Source organism: Coregonus clupeaformis, chromosome 1 (genome assembly GCF_020615455.1).
Source record: "Coregonus clupeaformis isolate EN_2021a chromosome 1, ASM2061545v1, whole genome shotgun sequence".
NCBI lineage: Eukaryota > Metazoa > Chordata > Actinopteri > Salmoniformes > Salmonidae > Coregonus > Coregonus clupeaformis.
Window position 1 is genome coordinate 68132940 of NC_059192.1, and position 21961 is coordinate 68154900.

A 21961-nucleotide genomic window follows, 5' to 3' on the forward strand; every position below is an offset into this window, starting at 1 on the left:
GAAGCACCGTATTATTTCTGTCTCATGCACAAATTCATGTTGTTGTTCCTTTGACCAGAGAAAGTTAAATATTCCTCGATATTAAAATAGACACGACGAGCCGCTAATAATAAAAATGCAGGCCTATCAATATACTTGGCTACTCATTAATTGCAGCTGCAGTGCTGGTTGTAGTGCAAGTGGAAGTAGGGAGAAGCACATTTGTAAAAGTGTTGAATAAAAACAGTGTTGACAGTGCTGAATAAAAACGTAAACATGAACTCACTCTATGCTATATTCTTTGACTGTCTCTCACTGTCTCTCTCTGGTCATGGTTTTAAAAATTATGAAATCTCACATAGGCTAGTATCAACTTTGCTGTGGGTGGGGTTGTGGAAGCTGCAGGCAAAGTGATTTGAGCTATCCGATTGGTCAGTAGTAGGTGCTTTGATTTATCTCTCCAGGTCCGTCGGGTAGGCAGAGTTTGTACCTTAAGACAAATCAAATGGTTCAAAATGGGAACACTTTGCCTACCCGGCATGTAGGGCAGTTGAATCAAGTACACCTACCACCAACAGCGCAAGACTAATAAATAAAAAATAGACCCGCAAGGCTTAATCGTTGGATTTCTACAGAAATGTTTGTAGATCGACTAGGAATGCCTTGAAGATCGACTACTTTAAAGCACTGGTTCTCAAACCTCTCCTCAGGGACCTCCAGACGTTTCACACTTTTGTTGTAGCTCTGAACTAGCTCACCTGATTCACTCACCTAGTTAAGGGCTTGATAGGTTGAATCAGATGTGCTAGCTAAGGAATAAATCAAATACATGGAACGGCTGGGGGTCCCCGAGGAAAGGTTTGAGAACCACTGCTTTAAAGGATGTCAATCTCAGAGGCAGTATTGCAATAGTCTTGCATTTTGCCACCTTTCCTCTGGCCAGTGTAAGAACACTACTAAGTCAGAGTAAATGTATGTGTGCGAGTAAAAGAGTAAAAAGTGTGTTTGTGTGTGTGATCATATCAACAACATACACTGAGTATACAAACCATTACGAACACCTGTTTTTTCCATGACTGACTGACAAGGTGAATCCAGGTGAAAGCTATGATCCCTTGTTGATGTCACTTGTTAAATCCACTTCAATCAGTGTAGATGAAGGGGAGGAGGACAGGTTAAATAAGTATTTTTAAGCCTTGAGACAATTGAGACATGGATTGTGTGTGTGTGCCATTCAGAGGGTGAATGGGAAAGACACAAGATTGAAGTGCCTATGGTAGTAGGTACCAGGCGCACCGGTTTGTGTCAAGAACTGCAATGCTGCTGGGTGTTTCACGCTAAACAGTTTCCTGTGTGTATCAACAATGGTCCACCACCCAAAGGACATCCAGCCAACTCAAAAAGTGCATACATCAATGACCTTTGAAAATATGGGTTCTCTTTCATTAAATCAAATCAAATCAAATTTTATTGGTCACATGCGCCGAATACAACAAGTGCAGACATTACAGTGAAATGCTTACTTACAGCCCTTAACCAACAGTGCGTTTATTTTAAACAAAAAAAGTAAGAATAAAACAAAAAAAACAAAAAAAAAAAAAAAAAAGTGTTGAGAAAAACAAAGAGCAGAAGTAAAATAAAGTGACAGTAGGGAGGCTATATATACAGGGGGTAACGGTGCAGAGTCAATGTGCGGGGGCACCGGCTAGTTGAGGTAGTTGAGGTAATATGTACATGTGGGTAGAGTTAAAGTGACTATGCATAAATACTTAACAGAGTAGCAGCAGCGTAAAAAGGATGGGGTGGGGGGGCAGTGCAAATAGTCCGGGTAGCCATGATTAGCTGTTCAGGAGTCTTATGGCTTGTGGGTAGAAGCTGTTGAGAAGTCTTTTGGACCTAGACTTGGCACTCCGGTACCGCTTGCCGTGCGGTAGCAGAGAGAACAGTCTATGACTAGGGTGGCTGGAGTCTTTGACAATTTTGAGGGCCTTCCTCTGACACCGCCTGGTATAGAGGTCTTGGATGGCAGGGAGCTTTGCCCCAGTGATGTACTGGGCCGTACGCACTACCCTCTGTAGTGCCTTGCGGTCAGAGGCCAAGCAGTTGCCATACCAGGCGGTGATGCAACCAGTCAGGATGCTCTCGATGGTGCAGCTGTAGAATTTTTTGAGGATCTGAGGACCCATGCCAAATCTTTTTAGTCTCCTGAGGGGAATAGGCTTTGTCGTGCCCTCTTCGCGACTGTCTTGGTGTGCTTGGACCATGATAGTTCGTTGGTGATGTGGACACCAAGGAACTTGAAGCTCTCAACCTGTTCCACTACAGCCCCGTCGATGAGAATGGGGGCGTGCTCAGTCCTCTTTTTTTTCCTGTAGTCCACAATCATCTCCTTTGTCTTGGTCACGTTGAGGGAGAGGTTGTTGTCCTGGCACCACACGGCCAGATCTCTGACCTCCTCCCTATAGGCTGTCTCATCGTTGTCGGTGATCAGGCCTACCACTGTTGTGTCGTCGGCAAACTTAATGATGGTGTTGGAGTCGTGCCTGGCCATGCAGTCATGGGTGAACAGAGAGTACAGGAGGGGACTGAGCACGCACCCCTGAGGGGGCCCCCGTGTTGAGGATCAGTGTGGCAGATGTGTTGTTACCTACCCTTACCACCTGGGGGCGGCCCGTCAGGAAGTCCAGGATCCAGTTGCAGAGGGAGGTGTTTAGTCCCAGGATCCTTAGCTTAGTGATGAGCTTAGAGGGCACTATGGTGTTGAATGCTGAGCTGTAGTCAATGAATAGCATTCTCACGTAGGTGTTCCTCTTGTCCAGGTGGGAAAGGGCAGTGTGGAGTGCGATAGAGATTGCATCATCTGTGGATCTGTTGGGGCGGTATGCAAATTGGAGTGGGTCTAGGGTTTCTGGGATTATGCTGTTGATGTGAGCCATGACCAGTCTTTCAAAGCACTTCATGGCTACAGACGTCAGTGCCACGGGTCGGTAGTCATTTAGGCAGGTTATCTTAGAGTTCTTGGGCACGGGGACTATGGTGGTCTGCTTGAAACATGTTGGTATTACAGACTCGGTCAGGGACATGTTGAAAATGTCAGTGAAGACACTTGCCAGTTGGTCAGCACATGCTCGGAGTACACGCCCTGGTAATCCGTCTGGCCCAGCGGCCTTGTGAATGTTGACTTGCTTAAAAGTCTTACTCACATCGGCTACGGAGAGCGTGATCACATAGTCGTCCGGAACAGCTGGTGCTCTCATGCATGCTTCAGTGTTGCTTGCCTCGAGCGAGCATAGAAGTGGTTTAGCCTCGTCTGGTAGGCTTGTGTCACTGGGCAGCTCGCGGCTGTGCTTCCCTTTGTAGTCTGTAATAGTTTTCAAGCCCTGCCACATCCGACGAGCGTCAGAGCCAGTGTAGTATGATTCAATCTTAGACCTGTATTGACTCTTTGCCTGTTTGATGGTTCGTCGGAGGTCATAGCGGGATTTCTTATAAGCTTCCGGGTTAGAGTCCCGTTCCTTGAAAGCGGCAGCTCTACCCTTTAGCTCAGTGCGGATGTTGCCTGTAATCCATGGCTTCTGGTTGGGGTATGTACGTACGGTCACTGTGGGGACGACATCATCGATGCACTTATTGATGAAGCCAGTGACTGATGTGGTGTACTCCTCAATGCTGTCTGAAGAATCCCGGAACATGTTCCAGTCTGTGCTAGCAAAACAGTCCTGTAGCTTGGCATCTGCGTCATCTGACCACTTTTTATTAACCAAATCACTGGTGCTTCCTGCTTCAGTTTTTGCTTATAAGCAGGAATCAGGAGGATAGAGTTATGGTCAGATTTGCCAAATGGAGGGCGAGGGAGAGCTTTGTATGCGTCTCTGTGTGTGGAGTAAAGGTGGTCTAGAGTTTTTTTCCCTCTGGTTGCACATTTGACATGCTGGTAGAAATTAGGTAGAACGGATTTAAGTTTCCCTGCATTAAAGTCCCCGGCCACTAGGAGCGCTGCATCTGGATGAGCGTTTTCCTGTTGATTAATGGCCTTGTACAACTCATTCAGTGCAATCTTAATGCCAGCATTGGTTTGTGGTGGTAAATAGACAGCTATGAAAAATATAGCTGAAAACTCTCTTGGTAAATAGTGTGGTCTACAGCTTATCATAAGATACTCTACCTCAGGCGAGCAAAACCTCGAGACTTCCTTAGTATTTGATTTTGTACACCAGCTGTTGTTTACAAATATACAGAGACCGCCACCCTTTGTCTTACCGGAGCCAGCCGTTCTGTCCTGCCGATGTAGCGTGTAGCCTGCTAGCTGAATGGTATCATTGTTGTCGTTCAGCCACGACTCCGTGAAACATAAGATATTACAGTTTTTAATGTCCCGTTGGTAGGATAACCGTAATCTTAAATCGTCAATTTTATTCTCAAAAGATTGAACGTTGGCTAATAGTATTGATGGGAGAGGCAGTTTACTCGCTCGCCGTCGGATCCTCACAAGGCACCCCGACCTACGTCCCACGATATCTCCGTCTCTTCCTCAGGCGAATGACGGGGATCTGGGCCTTGCCGGGTGTCTGTAGAATATCCTTCGCGTCCGACTCGTTGAAGAAAAAGTCTTCGTCCAATGCGAGGTGAGTAATCGCTGTCCTGATATCCAGAAGCTCTTTTTGGTTATAAGAGACGATGGCATAAACATTATGTACAAAATAAATTACAAATAACGCGGAAAAACACACATAATAGTACAATTGGTTAGAGGGCTGTAAAACGGCAGCCATCTTCTCCGGCGCTGTTCAAGATTTTCAAGTTGTCAAATGCCTGTGTGTGCACGTGCGTGCCTTTGTGTGTGTGTGTGTGTGTGTGTGTGTGGGGGGGGCAATAACCTCTGACCTTAGCCTTCTGCAGGACGTTGCCTTTGCTGGATGCCATGATTGACGGGGGTCTATTCTTTAGCGAGGTGGCGGAGTTGACAGGAGAGGAGTCCCCATAGTTTGTGGGGGGAGAGGGAGTCTGTGGGGGGCCCATGGATGCTGCTTTCGCCTGTAACAAGAAAATCAAGAGCTGAATGCTTATTCTGAATGTTTATCAAAGTTAGCTGTTTAACTTAGTGATGCTGAGGGGTATACTACGATGCAAGCTATATCTACTCAGGGTTTTCTAAAGATGGCCAGCTTCAGTTAACTTCACATTCCAGCTCAGACTTCATCCGAGTTACGACGTTGGATATTGCTCGCCCGCCAGCCGCTAACTCTAGCAGGCTTGTAACTGCACATGCATGTCATAAGTGGCTAGTCGAACACCAAACTCCTCATTGAGACAATGCTGAAACATAAATCCATGGGCGAGTCAGTGCCACATTTTCATTTGTGCGAAATCAAAATGAAAGAAAAGTTATCTTGCAAATTGCACACACACACACACACACAATCCATGTCTCAAACTCTCCATGTTGAATCAAATATAATTGAAAAGCTTGTTTTCCGGAGCATATCGTTAGCTAGTCCATGCATGGCTACATCCTTTGTAGACGTAGTGCTTTGTGCTGAAAGATTAGTAATTTCCTGAAATCCGATTGGTTACTGGAATTTAAAGGCCCTTTCCGGCAACCTGATTGGTTACAATGCCTCACGTGCCGCGCAGCACTTCCTTGTTTGAAAATATCTCCCATGTAGAATCCCCGTGAAGAGAGACAAAATGAGCACATCTCGAAGAATATACCTACAGTATGTGAGTAAAAATAGGCGATCTCAGTTAGCCAATGCGAGAAAAGCAGTGAATGAAAGAAAAAATTAGCCTGATCAGCCGATCGAGGCAGTTGCAGTACAGTTAGAGGAGGAAAAGGAGGGAGCCGGCAGCAGCGCGTCGAGATGCAAATGAGTTGAGATGAAGATGACAGCTAGCAGCGATCAACCAGACAGCAGCCAGCCAACAAATAAACCAACTTGTACATGATTTGATTTGCCCTAAATGTCTAAACACTGGACTGAAAATTAACATAGACCCCACCAACCAGGGATTCTGTAATTCTGTCATGATAGAATGTGCACACTGTGAAGGTGATCATGATGCATTTAGGAGGAGTGTTTACACTTCCTCCAGGCTGCAGGAGTGCTCCAGGGGAGATGTGGGATTTGATAAAAATGGGAGGATGGTTCTTCTAGCCCACGAACTTGGACTTGGTTATGCAGCTCTAAAGAAAATAAGCAAAGCCCTAGGGATTCCTTCCTTGTGTCTCAGCTCATATCAGAGACATGACAGGAGAGTGACAGGTAAATAAAAAGGGAGAGTAGCCCATTATTGTCAGGTGAATTGCTGTGTATAAATAATATATAGTTCCTTGCTCCAGCAAATTTATTCAAAGTGAATAAACAGAGTGATTGGAAAACATAACTATACAATCAGACTGTCACATAGGCCTGCAGTGTCATAGGGCTGTAGCCTACTGTGATTACTGAGAAATTAGCTTTACATAAAGTAAATACATGCTGATATGCTAATATTTACGTAGGGTAACATGCTGATATTTAGTCCTGCAGTTATGACTGTAATGTTGACAGACATCATAATAAGTAACTTCCCCCCCCCCCCACTTTAGTTGCAGAGATTCAGAGAGGGCTACAGTCAATGGAGAGTGCTGCAAAGCTAATTAGAAGAGCATAATACGATGCTGTCAGATGGTGACAGTACTGCATACAAGGCAGTTGTCAAATTAGATCCCTACCCAGGCATTGAGATAGGGAAACTAGAATGCATCAATCATGCCCACAAGAGGATGGGAACAGTGCTTCGTAAACTTAGTTCAGAGAAACACCTTGGGGGGAGAGGTGTATGGAAACTCACTGCACAAAAATGTAAGAGTCTGCAAAACTATTACAGGGGTGTAATTATTGATAACCAGGGTGATGTAGAGGGCATGAGAAATGCTATGTGGGCTGGTCTTGTCCATTCCATGTCAACAGACAAAATCCCTAATCACGGTAGATGCTCGTCATCTTGGTGCTGGTACCAGCGAGCCCTAGAAAATGGTGAAGATCCACCCAGTCACAAAAAGCATGGAGGCCATCCATTTTTGAATAGAGAGGTTGCACAGAAAATGGTACCTGTATATCATAGGATGTCAAATGATAACCTCCTTAAAAGAATGCAGCACGGAGGAACCCATAATGCAAATTAATGTCTGAACTCTGTAATATGGTCGCGATGCCCCAAAACTGTCTTTGTGGGCAAAAGCCGCATTGACGCAGCAGCTAGTATGGCAGTAGCCACGTTCAATGAGGGAGCCACTGCTATATCAAATGTGATGGACAAATTGTGGCTTGACAGCACTTTGGTGACACTGGAAGCAATCAGAGAGGAGGATGTGAGGCGTGTTGTGAAAGCTGATGCTGCTTCAATGGAGTGTGCCAAGCGTAGGCGCAGGTCCCATGACACAGTCAAGAAAGAAAAGCGGCACCACAACTCAAAGAGGGCCTTACATATGGGGCAGGCATAGCTGATTCATGTTCTGCACATTTCACCAGCCATACAAAAGCCTTGCATGTGACAAATCGAGCAAAGTGATATGAGAATTTGTCCAAAACTGCAGATTTGCCCAACAGTCCAGTATTCAAAGCATATACTCTATTGCTTGAAACAAATGTATTAAATTTGCTAATGTATTTGTAAAAGGTATATTTGATGTTTATTTGTCAGTTTAAAAGTGATATATGAAGAAGAGATTAATTAATGTGACATTAATGGTCATATTTATGGAAAGTACATTCTAATTGCATTAGCCTATCTTTATCGGCCATTTTGTCAGAATGACCTTTCCCGTGCGCCAATAAATTTTTCTAAGTCGTCAAAGGACGTACATTCACATTATTCCACACACAGGTTCGTAGGTCTTATAGTCAGACTTATACAGAGGTTTTTTTTTTATATCTTGTGTAGTTTAGATTTTAAGTGTCATTTTATCTGTAAATATATGCAAAATATGCATCTGTCATACATGTGAATAGTGTTTTTAAATAATTCCATGAAATTACAATATTTTGAGAAACTGTTCTGTGAAAGTCTTACCATTGAGTGTCTTATCGCAATAAAACAAAAACATTCTGCCTTGAAGCAATGTGTTGAAAAACCGATTCTCGTAATATGCAAATAAGCACATATTTAAGGTATGCCTAATTTGCATATTTACATAAAAAAATAAATAGAACTTGTAATACAAAAATATATTGTATTTATGTATACTTTAAACTGGTAAAGTTTCAGTCTGATAAGAGTAAATGGACAAATAAATCCCTATTAGCCTGGCCTTAACCATAAGTGGAGAAAAATACAAAAATGACCCAAGATCAGCATCCAGGGGCAAATTTCCTATAAACAGTGTTAACCTACACACCATGGGTGTGTCCAGGAGGCAGCTGTCCAATGTGGTGCCCAGAATGAAAGGCCCCGCCTCTGCTTTCCTCAGACTCTCCTTCACCTCCATCAATCGTAGCTCCACCTCCACCCGCCACTGCTCCGCCTCCCGGCACGCCTCCTCCTTCTGCTTCAGACATGCATCCAGCGAAGCCTGCTGCACTGGGTCTGAGTAACATGGACATGTGTCAATCAGAACGTCAAACCTGACGTAATTACAATCATAATGACATGTGGATGCCAATCATGATCTCAGTGATTGAGAATGTTCTTAAGTGACATGCTTGTTTACTTTACAGCTACATATGGCATATGCAGAGGGAAAGTCATGAAACAAGCATCATGTTAAACCATGTTAACTGTTTCATACTAAAGGCTAGAATAATTCAGAATTTGCCCAATGTGTACCTTTTTAGTAGGGGATAAAATACACAAAAACAAAGATTACACATGAAGTTGTCTTTTATACTTTAATGTCTTAAAAAACAGCATAGACACTAAGTAAATGCTCGATTCAATCAGATCCGCTTTAGCTGACATTCTGCATAGTGGTTGTTTTGGGGGTGTCGGAGGTGGAACTGCGTTAGAGCTGTCAAATCCACAAGCGGCTCCCGGCGTTATACCTATTGCAGACATTGCCATTGGATGCAACGAATCCACACTCGACTTTATCATCCGACAAATCCCATGCAGCCGCGTTAGACGTTGCAGCTGCGTTACAAGTTCAAACACTCGAATGGGTGATGTTCTATTGGGCGCTTTCGAGCGGATCCATTTGTCAAGTCGGTGACCATCGTTGGTCACTGCCTTTCAAAGTGTGTTACATTTGTGCCTACATGTCGACTGCATGAACTTTACAATGTGATCAAAGATCATGCAGTTTTTGACGAAGTCGCCTTCAAGTCACTGTACTTGCTTCTCACCAACTGCACCATGCAGCCATCGCCTGGCTAGTGAGGAGATACTATATGTCAAGTAATCATTAGGGTGTTTTTGGTTGACCTGTGCTAACATGACCAAAGACGTGACTGAAACAGGAACCAATTTTGCCGCGATTCTAAAGCTACAGAGGATACAAATTAAAGAGATAATTGAGTCCTCTCTCTAAGCTATTTATTGTACACACATTATATTTCAGTTTGTGAGAGTGTGATATGGAGGTATAGACAATTATAAAGAAAAACTTCTATAAACAATAGCTGCTATGTTGACACTGCCATGTTGATCTGAGCCATTCTGTTGGAAAACCAATACAGTGTCCGTCTTTTGGCTGTCACAGATGCACCTCCCAAAATTCACTCATTGACGTTCATATACAGTCGGCTTCGTTAGCCTTACTACTCGAACACACCCATTGTCTACACCTCGATTAGACTGATAGGCTATGAATTCCCCCATCAAAATTAACATGAAAACATGCTTACATTAAAAATTCACTACGAAATTTAGACTACTCACTAATAGCCTATGATTTATCAATTGATGGCATGCCCATTGCCGTCCTTGTGATTGCACTTTGGCCATAATAATTTGCGGGATAATATCTTAATTTATTAATTCTAAATTTATGTTCAAGTGATTAATAACTTATACCTATATTAGCCTCCACACGTGAAATCAGTTGGCCATCTGCCATGGTCAATGTATAAATAGAGGACAGTTGCAAGTGTGTTTCTCAATGTCACCAACAATGGAAAACACTAGTTTTAGTTAATAAAAAAGTGTAGCCTATTTCCTAGGAATGAATTGCATGCATAAAGTACAACATGATGCTAATTTCATATCCACTGCACATGTAGAAAAAGCGAACAGAAAACAGAAAGGAAAGGAGAAGGAATCGGGGGGAAAAAAGAGGCACCGATTCACCCCTCGAGATGAGTATTATTTATATTTATATTATTTATTTATTACATTTGAGTCATTCTATCATCGACAGAGTCTACACTGTCTACCACCGTTTTTAACTAATAACGCATTAGAGATACTAAGAAAGGGAGTGGTTTGTGACACTCGATAGCAGCCGCTCACTGATATGTCAGCTCATACCTTAGTTACACCTCCAACACTACACGTCCAACACGGGTTTAAAGCTCGTTTTGATTTAATCTAGGCCTGAATCTAGGCCTAAATCGCGCCCTATGCATTTAGGAATTTAATTGGCTCAATTCATCTCCTTGCCTTCTCAACCGTATTGGAAGAGAAGGTCCAAGGTCCCTCCCCTCAGGCCTTCTTCTCCAATGGGTTTTGAGGAGCCCACTGGGCACACACTGGTTGAATCAACGTTGTTTCAACAGAATTTGTCAACATATTGTGACGTGGAATCACTTGGATTTTTTAAAAAGTCGTCCACCAATACTGTTTTCATCTCATTTCAGCCAGGGTTGTAAACATTGAAATTAGGGTAAAACTTCAACTTAAATACATTGACTTAACTTGACTAACAGGTTGTTAAATCAATCTAATTTCAACATAATCATCAGAACTATGTATACGTTGAAATTGTATTGAAAATTCCACATAGAAATGTAAAAAATATTTTGCATCCTATATTCAATAGGATATTCAACTGAGTATACAAACCATTAAGAACACCTGCTCTTTCCATGACAGACTGATCAGGTGAATCCAGGTGAAAATTATGATCCCTTATTGATGTCAATTGTTAAATCCACTTCAATCAGTGAAGATGAAGGAGAAGAGACAGGTTAAAGAAGGATTTTTATACCTTGTGACAATTGAGACATGGATTGTTTATGTGTGCCATTCAGAGGGTAAATTGTCAAGACAAAAAATGTAAGTGCCTTTGAATGGGTATGGTAGTAGGTGCCAGGCGGACAGGTTTGTGTCAAGAACTGCAACGCTGCTGGGTTTTTCACGCTCAACAGTTTCCCGTGTGTATCACGAATGGTCCACCACCCAAAACGTATGTGTTATGGCTTTACACTCCCTGCTATATTGTGGATAAAGAGTTACCTGTTTAACAGAACACAGAGGGTCTTCTTTAATGGAAGCCTCTCCAACATAATCCTGGTAGAATCAGGAATTCCCCAGGGCAGCTGTCTAGGCCCCTTAATTTTTTCAATCTTTACTAATGACTTCTAATCAAATTGTATTTGTCACATACACATGTTTAGCAGATGTTATTGGGGGTGTAGCAAAATGCTTGTGTTTCTAGCTCCAACAGTGCAGTATATCTTACAATTCACAACACTACACACAACCTAAAAGTCCAAGAATGTAATTAAGGAATATATAAATATTGTAAATATTAGGATGAGCAATGTCGGAGTGGCATAGACTAAAATAAAGTAGAATAGAATACAGTATATACATATGAGATGAGTAAAGCAAAAATATGTAAACATTATTAGAGTGACTAGTGTTCCATTATTAAAGTGGCCAGTGATTTCAAGTCTATGTATATGAGCAGCAGCCTCTAAGGTGCAAGGTTACGTAACTGGGTGGAAGCCGCCTATTGATGGCTATTTAACAGTCTGATGGCCTTGAGATAGAAGCTGTATTTCAGTCTCTCGGTCCCAGCTTTGATGCACCTGTACTGACCTCGCCTTCTGGATGATAGCGGGGTGAACACGCAGTGGCTCGGGTGGTTGTTGTCCTTGATGATCTTTTTGGCCTTCCTGTGACATTGGGTGCTGTAGGTGTCCTGGAGGGCAGGTAGTTTGCCCACGGTGATGCATTGGGCAGACCGCACCACCCTCGGGAGAGCCCTGCGGTTGCGGGCGGTGCAGTTGCCATACCAGGCGGTGATACAGCCCGACAGGATGCTTTCAATTGTGCATCTATAAAAGTTTGTGAGGGTTTTAGGTGCCAAGCCAAATTTCTCCAGCCTCCTGAGGTTGAAGATGTGATGTTGCGCCTTCTTCACCACACTGTCTGTGTGGGTGGACCATTCCAGATCGTCAGTGATGTGTACGCAGAGGAACTTGAAGCTTTCCACCTGCCCCACAGCGGTCCCAACGATATGGATAGGGTCGTGTTCCCTCTGCTGTCTCCTGAAGTCCACGATCAGCTCCTTTGATTTGTTGACATTGAGGGAGAGGTTATTTTCCTGGCACCACACTCCCAGGGTCTTCACCTCCTCTCTGTAGGCTGTCTCGTCATTGTTGGTAATCAGGCCTACTACTGTTGTGTCGTCTGCAAACTTGATGATTGAGTTGGAGGCGTGTGTGGCCACGCAGTCATGGGTGAACAGGGAGTACAGGAGGGGGCTGAGCACGCACCCTTGTGGGGCCCCTGTGTTGAGGATCTGCAAAGTGGAGGTGTTGTTTCCTACCTTCACCAACTGGGGGCAGCCCGTCAGGAAGTCCAGGACCAATTAAACAGGGCGGGGTTCAGACTCAGGGCCCCGAGCTTAATGATGAGCTTGGAGGGTACTATGGTGTTGAATGCTGAGCTATAGTCAATGAACAGCATTATTCCTCTTGTCCAGATGGGATAGGGCAGTGTGCAGTGCGATACCAATTGCATCGTCTGTGGATGCATTGGGGCGGTAAGCAAATTGAAGTGGGTCTAGGGTGTCAGGTAAGGTAGAAGTGATATGATCCTTAACTAGCCTCTCAAAGCACTTCATGATGACAGAAGTAAAGCCAGTGTGCCTATTTATGCGGATGACTCAACACTATACACGTCAGCTACTACAGCGTCTGAAATGACTGCAACACTTAACAAAGAGCTGCAGTTAGTTTCAGAATGGGTGGCAAGGAATAAGTTAGTTTCAAAAACTAAAAGCATTGTATTTGGGACAAATCATTCACTAAACCCTAAACCTCAACTAAAACTTGTAATGAATAATGTGGAAATTGAGCAAGTTGAGGTAACTAAACTGCTTGGAGTAACCCTGGATTGTAAACAGTCATGGTCAAAACATGTTGATACAACAGTAGCTAAGATGGGGAGAAGTTTGTCCATAAAGCGCTGCTCTGCCTTCTTAACAACACTATCAACAGCCTACAGGCCCTAGTTTTGTCACACCTGGAGTACTGTTCAGTCGTGTGGTCAGGTGCCCCAAAGCTGGAAAATTGCAATTGGCTCAGAACAGGGCAGCACGGCAGGCCCTTGGATGTACACAGATCGCTGTCAAATGTGCTTCAACAAAGTACTGAGTAAAGAGTCTGAATATTTATGTTTTTTATTTTTAATACATTTGCAACAACCACTTTTTTTTTTTACTTTGTCATTATGGGGTATTGTGTGTATATTGATGAGGGGAAAAAACAATTTAATCAATTTTAGAATAAGGCTGTTATGTAACAAAATGTGGAAAAAGTTGAGCGGTCTGAATACTTTCTGAATGCACTATATATACAAAAGTATGTGGACACCCCTTCACATTTGTGGATTTGGCTATTTCAGCCACAGCCGTTGCTGACAGGTGTATAAAATCGAGCACACCGCCATGCAATCTCCATAGACAAACATTGGCAGTAGAATGGCCTTACTGAAGAGCTCAGTGACTTTCAATGTGGCACCGTCATAGGATGCCACCTTTCCAACAAGTCAATTCGTCAAATTTCTGCCTTGCTACAGCTGCCCCGTTCAACTGTAAGTGCTGTTATTGTGAAGTGGAAACATATAGGAGCAACAATGTCTCAGCCACGAAATGGTAGGCCCCACAAGCTCAGAGAACGGGACCGCCGAGTGCTGAAGTGCGTAGTGCGTAAAAATAATCTGTCCTCAGTTGCAACACTCACTATGGAGTTCCAAACTGCCTCTGGAAGCAACGTTAGCACAATAACTGTTTGTCGGGAGCCTCATTAAATAGGTTTCCATGGCAGAGCAGCCGCACACAAGCCTAGTAGCCATGCGCAATGCCAAGTGTTGGTTCGAGTGGTGTAAAGCTAATTCTCTGGAGTGATGAATCACGCTTCACCATCTGGCAGTCTGAGTACGAATCTGGGTTTGGAGGAAGCCAGGAGAACGCTACCTGCCAGAATGCATAGTACCAACTGTAAAGTTTGGTGGAGGAAGAATAATGGTCTGGGGCTGTTTTTCATGGTTCAGGCTAGGCCCCTTAGTTCTAGTATAATAATAATAATATAATAATAATAATATGCCATTTAGCAGACACTTTTATCCAAAGCGACTTACAGTCATGTGTGCATAAATTTTTATGTATGGGTGGTCCCGGGGATCAAACCCACTACCCTGGCGTTACAAGCGCCATGCTCTACCAATTGAGCTACAGAGCCTACATACTAGTGAAGGGAAATGTTAACGCTACAGCATACAATGACATTCTAGACGATTCTGTGCTTCCAACTTTGTGGCAACAGTTTGGGGAAGGCCCTTTCTTGTTTCAGCATGACAATGCCCCTGTGCACAAAGCGAGATCCATACAGAAATGGTTTGTCAAGATCGGTGTGGAAGAACTTGACTGGCCTGCGCAGAGCCCTGACCTCAACCCCATCAAACACCTTTGGGATGAATTGGAACACCGACTGCGAGCCAGGCCTAATCGCCTATTATCAGTGCCCGACCTCACTAATGCAGTGTGGCTGAATGGAAGCAAGTCCCGGCAGCAATGTTTAATATAATATAATATGCCATTTAGCAGACGCTTTTATCCAAAGCGACTTACAGTCATGCGTGCATACATTACATGTTCCAACATCTAGTGGAAAGCCTTCCCAGACTTCCCAGAAGAGTGGAGGCTGTTATGGCGGCAAAGAGGGGACCAACTTCATATTAATGCCCATGATTTTTTAACGAGATGTTCGACGAACAGGTGTCCACATACTTTCGGTGTCCACATACTTTTGGGTGGGGCATAGACCCACCCATTTGCACCCATTTGGGAGCCAGGCCCACACACTGGGAAGCCAGGCCCAGCCAATCAGAATGAGTTTTTCCCCACAAAAGAGATTAATTAGAGACAGAAATACTCCTCAGTTTCATCAGCTGTCCGGGTGGCTGGTCTCAGACGATCCCGCAGGTGAACAGGTTGGATGTGGAGGTCCTAGGCTGGCGTGGTTACACGTGGTCTGTTGTTGTGAGGCCGGTTGGACATACTGCCAAATTCTCTAAAATGATGTTGGAGGCAGCTTATGATAGAAAAATGAACATTAAATGATCTTGCAACAGCTCTGGTGGACATTCCTGCAGTCAGCATGCCAATTGCATGCTCCCTAAAAACTTGAGACATCTGTGGCATTGTGTTGTGTGACAAACCTGCACATTTCAGAGTGGCCTTTTATTGTCCCCAGCACAAGGTGCACCTGTGTAATGAGCATGCTGTTTAATCAGCTTCTTGATATGCCATACCTGTCAGGTGGATGGATTATCTTTGAAAACATGAAATGCTCACGAACTGGGACATAAACAAATTTGTGCACAAAATTTAAGATAAATAAGCTTTTTGTTCGTATGGAACATTTATGGGATCTTTCATTTCAGCTCTTGAAACATGGTACCAACACTTTACATGTTGCGTTCATATTTATGTTCTGTGTATTATGAATTTTGCTATTTATAGGGCTAATGGTAACTACTTCTAAACTTCTAATGATCCAATCAACCATGAACGAATAATAGTATACCTAGCTTCACCTTGAAATGATGGTGTCCTTTGGCAAATCAGATGCCAATGTAGCCTACATAAACCCAACCTCACTCCAAATTGTATTTCAAAAAAGTTTGAGGAGTTACTTTCAACTATTCAACGTTATTAGTTAGTCTACGCAAATGAGTATGGCAGCTGATCAGTATCTAAACATGTTGACATGATAGCTCAGCTGAATCGAACACAGCTTGTTTCCAATACTAAGCTGGGTACATAGAGGTAGGCATCTGGATGGTAGACTTGTTCTCACTGAAGTGCATTACTCCTCATTTACCAGTAGGAGTCACTGTTGGACTGTGGCTTCACATTTCATTACAATATACCTCTTGATTTATGATGTTGATTCAAACATACCATTGAAAAATATTTTTAACGGAATTTCAACGTATACATACAGTGAGGGAAAAAACTATTTGATCCCCTGCTGATTTTGTACGTTTGGCCACTGACAAAGAAATGATCAGTCTATAATTTTAATCGTAGATTTATTTGAACAGTGAGAGACAGAATAACAACAAAAAAATCCAGAAAATGTCAAAAATGTTATAAATTGATTTGCATTTTAATGAGGGAAATAAGTATTTGACCCCCTCTCAATCAGAAAGATTTCTGGCTCCCAGGTGTCTTTTATACAGGTAACGAGCTGAGATTTGGAGCACACTCTTAAAGGGAGTGCTCCTAATCTCAGTTTGTTACCTGTATAAAAGACACCTGTCCACAGAAGCAATCAATCAATCAGATTCCAAACTCTCCACCATGGCCAAGACCAAAGAGCTCTCCAAGGATGTCAGGGACAAGATTGTAGACCTACACAAGGCTGAAATGGGCTACAAGACCATCGCCAAGCAGCTTGGTGAAAAGGTGACAACACTTGGTGCGATTATTCGCAAATGGAAGAAACACAAAATAACTGTCAATTTCCCTCGGCCTGGGGCTCCATGCAAGATCTCACCTCGTGGAGTTGCAATGATCATGAGAACGGTGAGGAATCAGCCCAGAACTACACGGGAGGATCTTGTCAATGATCTCAAGGCAGCTGGGACCATAGTCACCAAGAAAACAATTGGTAACACACTACGCCCTGCAGGACTGAAATCCTGCAGCGCCCGCAAGGTCCCCCTGCTCAAGAAAGCACATATACAGGGCCGTCTGAAGTTTGCCAATGAACATCTGAATGATTCAGTGGAGAACTGGGTGAAATTGTTGTGGTCAGATGAGACCAAAATCGAGCTCTTTGGCATCAACTCATCTCGCTGTGTTTGGAGGAGGAGGAATGCTGCCTATGACCCTAAGAACACCAGTCTCCAGACCTTAATCCCATAGAAAATCTGTGGAGTGAGCTGAAGGTTCGAGTTGCCAAACGTCAGCCTCAAAACCTTAATGACTTGGAGAAGATCTGCAAAGAGGAGTGGAACAAAATCCCTCCTGAGTTGTGTGGAAACCTGGTGGCCAACTACAAGAAACGTCTGACCTCTGTGATTGCCAACAAGGGTTTTGCCACCAAGTACTAAGTCATGTTTTGTAGAGGGGTCAAATACTTATTTCCCTCATTAAAATGGAAATCAATTTATAACATTTTTGACATGCGTTTTTCTGGATTTTTTTGTTGTTATTCTGTCTCTCACTGTTCAAATAAATCTACCATTAACATTATAGACTGATCATGTCTTTGTCAGAGGGCAACCGTACAAAATCAGCAGGGGATCAAATACTTTTTTCCCTCACTGTAGTTTTGATGATTATATTGAAATTAGATTGATGTAACAACCTGTTAGTCATGTTTAGTCAATGTATTTTAGTTGAAGTTTTACCCTAATTTCAATGTTTACAATGCTGGTTGAAATGAGATGAAAACAGTACTGGTCAACTACTTTTTTCAATTCCAATGTATTTTCCACGTTGATTCCACGTCACAATACGTTAACAAATTACGTTGAAACAACGTTGATTAAAACCAATGTGTGCACAGTGGGAGGTGAGGAGAAAGGATGCAAGCAATTGAGGAAAGATGAATTGAGAAAGAGCCCTTGTGTAAAGGCTAACCATGTGTTGTGCTCCAACACAAGGGGTTGATGGTCTACCTTGGCAGGTGCTGAGTTCCTCCTTGGTCTCCCTCCTCTCCTTCTTCAGGTTGGCTAGGCCGCTTCTTATCTCTTCCTTCTCCCTCTCCAGCCGGTCACGCTCTTCCGTGTAAAGCCGCATGTCCGCCTCCGTTCTGTTCTTCCCCAGCTTTACCTCGATGGCCCCGGGGCAGGCTAGGAACCAAGAGGAAGAAGAGGAAACATCTCAATACCATCCTTTTTTATTTTTAAAGGAGATTAGTGGGAGTCGAGAGTGTTACTGCTCAACCAGACTCCGGCACATCTCAATACTATCTTCACATTTCAATATAATCAATAGAGTGTTTCTCTATCATTCTTTTCTTCTTTCTTTTAAGTGTCTTTGCCTCCTCGCCTCATTCGTTTAGCTTTGCAATAATTTGATATATCTGAATACCCAATTGACCTCACAATATCCATATTGCTTTCACCTACATTTGACTGAAATTATATTGACTTTTGCACACTGACAGATAGCCCATAGGTGCATAGTTCAGGTAAAACATTCCACATGGGATGAATAGTGTATACTAACAAACACGTCTGTCTCAAGTTTATTGCCTGTCAGTTTGCACATCGTTCACTTTTTTAACTGTGTGTATAGACTATCCTAGCCTATACTAACAAAATAAACATTAATTCACTTTGATCGTAATGGGATCCACCTTAGGATAAACAAATAGATACATTTATAGTGTGCCGGTTTCCATCCACTCTGTGTAAAAAGTTTCTACTTGATTAGAGTGACTGTTCAATTACATTGCTTTCCAATTTCCTCTGTGTCTTTGGTTCATCTCTCACCTGTGGATAAGACTTTGGTCCTTTGGTCTCCACTGCTGGCACTCCGAAGTCTGAGAGGTTGGGGACTGTGAGGGGGAAGGCTGAATACAAGAGTGGTAGCTGCAGGACTCTGAGGGGTTTTGGGGGGCTGTATGTTAAGGGTGGTTGTGCTGGGGTCCTGGGGGTGCTGTATGCCTGGACTGGCCCTCCTCGGCATGTCTTGGCTGAGGAGGGAGGTCTTCTGAGTCTGGGTATGGGGCCGTAGAGGGCTGGGAGACAGGGGGCACTCCTGCTCAGGTCTGTTGGTGGGAGCAGTGGGATCCACTCCATTGTGGGATGGTGGAAGCTCTTTCTCAGACTGGTTGCTCGAATCAACCTAGGAACGTAGATATACATTACATTTAATTAATTATTTTATCAACACGTACAAACATTTCTCGTTTTATTCTAACATTGTTCAAACCTTTGTATTAAAATCAGGGTAAGCTTAATTCAATTCATATAATGAATTGATACTCACTGAATTTACTTAAGATATTCACTATCGTTCAAAAGTTTAGGGTCACTTACAAATTTCATTAAAAAAAAATAAAAAATCATTAAAATAACATCAAATTGATCAGAAATACAGTGTAGATATTGTTAATGTTGTAAATGGCTATTGTAGCTGGAAATGGCTGATTTTTAATGGAATAGCTACATAGGCGTACAGAGGCCCATTATCAGCAACCATCAGTCCTGTCAACAGTGAAGAGGTGAGTACGGGATGCTGACCTTCTAGGCAGAGTTGTAAAGAAAAAGCCATATCTCAGACTGGCCAATAAAAAGAAAAGATTAAGATGGGCAGTCTGAGATATGGCTTTTTCTTTGCAACTCTGCTTAGAAGGTCAGCATCCCGGAGTCGCCTCTTCACTGTTGACGTTGAGACTGGTGTTTTGCGGGTACTATTTAATGAAGCTGCCAGTTGAGGACCTGTGAGGCACCTGTTTCTCAAACTATACACTCTAATGTATTTGTCCTCTTGCTCAGTTGTGCACCGGGGCCTCCCACTCCTCTTTCTATTCTGGTTAGAGCCAGTTTGCGCTGTACAGCGTTGTACGAGATTTTCAGTTTCTTGGCAATTTCTCGCATGGAATAGCCTTCATTTCTCAGAACAAGAACAGACTGACGAGTTTCAGAATTAAGTTATTTGTTTCTGGCCATTTTGAGTCTGTAATCGAACCCACAATTGCTGATGCTCCAGATACTCGACTAGTCTCAAGAAGGCCAGTTTTATTGCTTGTTTACATTTTTTTTTTTACATTAGCTCAGTTGGTAGAGCATGGCGTTTGCAATGCCAGGGTTGTGGGTTTGATTCCCACGGGGGGCCAGTATGAAAAAATTTATGCACTCACTAACTGTAAGTCGCTCTGGATAAGAGCGTCTGCTAAATGACAAAAATGTCAATGTAAAATGATAAACTTGGGTTAGCAAACACAACGTGCCATTGGAACACAGGACTGATGGTTGCTGATAATGGGCCTCTGTACGCCTATGTAGATATTCCATAAAAAATCAGCCGTTTCCAGCTACAAAAGCTACAACTTTTCCATACTGACCCCCCGTGGGACATGATTACAATGGATACTGTATTAGCCTTGGGTTTAGATCCTGAATGATTTGGTTCCATACCTGACTAGGGAGGTCCTGCTGCTCCTCAGGGGGGGTGGGTGAAGGGCGGGGGGGTTCTTTGTTTGGGGACCCTCTGCCACAGGACGTGTGGAGGAACGAGCGTACAGGAATGAGGTCCAAGTAAACCTTGTCTGTTGCAACCTGCCCTGCACTGTCCACCACCACCACATCGCCATCTTGACCGCACGGTCCAGTGCTGTCCTGACGACATTGACCACTGCTCTCCTGATCATCCAAAAGACCGCTCTCCTCTGCATCCTGTCATGGCAGGAACAGAGGGACACACAGCACTGAGACACTGTTTTTCCAGTCTCCCTACATCATTATGAGTGATGAGAGGTGTTTCAGACATAATTATGCATCATAGCGGCATTTTTGAATTTTTTGCGCAGAGAGAGTTCAACCAATGACGTCAGTGGTTGATTGAGCCTGCAGTCTGATCCAAAAACGAATGGATTCATGTTTTGTAGCAATTATTGTGGCCTTAGTGTTTCACCAATTGCACAATCACTCTAGCAGCGAGTAGATATGGTTGTCCTTGTTCAATAGAGCCATTGGACTTGTCTCAACGATGTTCCTATCTGCCACGACATTGCAGGATATCTTGGTTGACAAATTTTCCCTGGCTTTGTAAAGACTACAGCCTGACGGGAGCCCTTCTTCCTTGTACAATGGTGTTCTTACCCTCGAAGGCGGGGTTTTCAAAACCGGGGCAGGACTAGTTTCTACAGGTTCACGGGAGCTATGTTACCGTGCACTGTCTATCCAAGATTATTAAATAAGTACAATGGCTGCTTCTGATGATTCATGAAGATTGATTGATTGATGAGAGGGGTGCTGAAGATGTTCTTCAGAACCTCCAAGATCAACTAGCGGCAGCAGCCTAGGAGGGCAAATGACATTGTTGTTTTTTCTGTAAAAATCTCTCTTTTTACATGAGGCAGTGTTGTTCAGTACAGTATAATTTTGTGATTGATTCGGCCATAACAGGGACCACTACAAGTTAAGCTAGCCAGGTTGAGCTAGCTAGCTTTGTTTGCTACACCCAAAATGTACTGTTGCCTAACGTTACAGCCTCAGTGCATCTCATTAGGAGCAAAAATGTATAAATGTTTTGATGATGATGACGAAGAGTAAAGGAATGACCAATCAAGTTGTAGAAACATCTCAAGGATGATCAATGGAAACAGAATACACATGAGCTCAATTTCGAGTCTCATAGCATGTCACCTGAGTGGCGCAGTGGTCTAAGGCACAGCATCGCAGTGTTAACTGTGCCACTAGAGATCCTGGTTCGAATCCAGGCTCTGTCGCAGCCGGCCGCGACTGGGAGACTCATGGGTGGCGCACAATTGGCCCAGCGTTGTCCAGGGTAGGGGAGGGAATGGCCGGCAGGGATGTAGCTCAGTTGATAGAGCATGGCGTTTGCAACGCCAGGGTTGTGGGTTTGATT

The 21961-nt window shown here is 43.4% G+C and overlaps 1 protein-coding gene across 4 annotated transcripts in view; it reads right to left on the minus strand.

Moving 5' to 3' along the window:
• afap1l2 (actin filament associated protein 1-like 2) overlaps window positions 1–21961 on the minus strand; it is a 207566-nt gene that overhangs the window by 1330 nt on the left and 184275 nt on the right. For all 4 annotated transcript variants that reach the window (XM_045222488.1, XM_045222493.1, XM_045222487.1 and 1 more), the window contains 5 exons: window positions 20509–20766; window positions 18859–19213; window positions 18040–18213; window positions 8360–8547; window positions 4864–5013 (listed from right to left, as the gene is read on the minus strand). In XM_045222488.1, coding sequence (XP_045078423.1) covers window positions 4864–5013; window positions 8360–8547; window positions 18040–18213; window positions 18859–19213; window positions 20509–20766 — 1125 coding nt within the window. The remainder of the gene's footprint in view (window positions 1–4863; window positions 5014–8359; window positions 8548–18039; window positions 18214–18858; window positions 19214–20508; window positions 20767–21961) is intronic.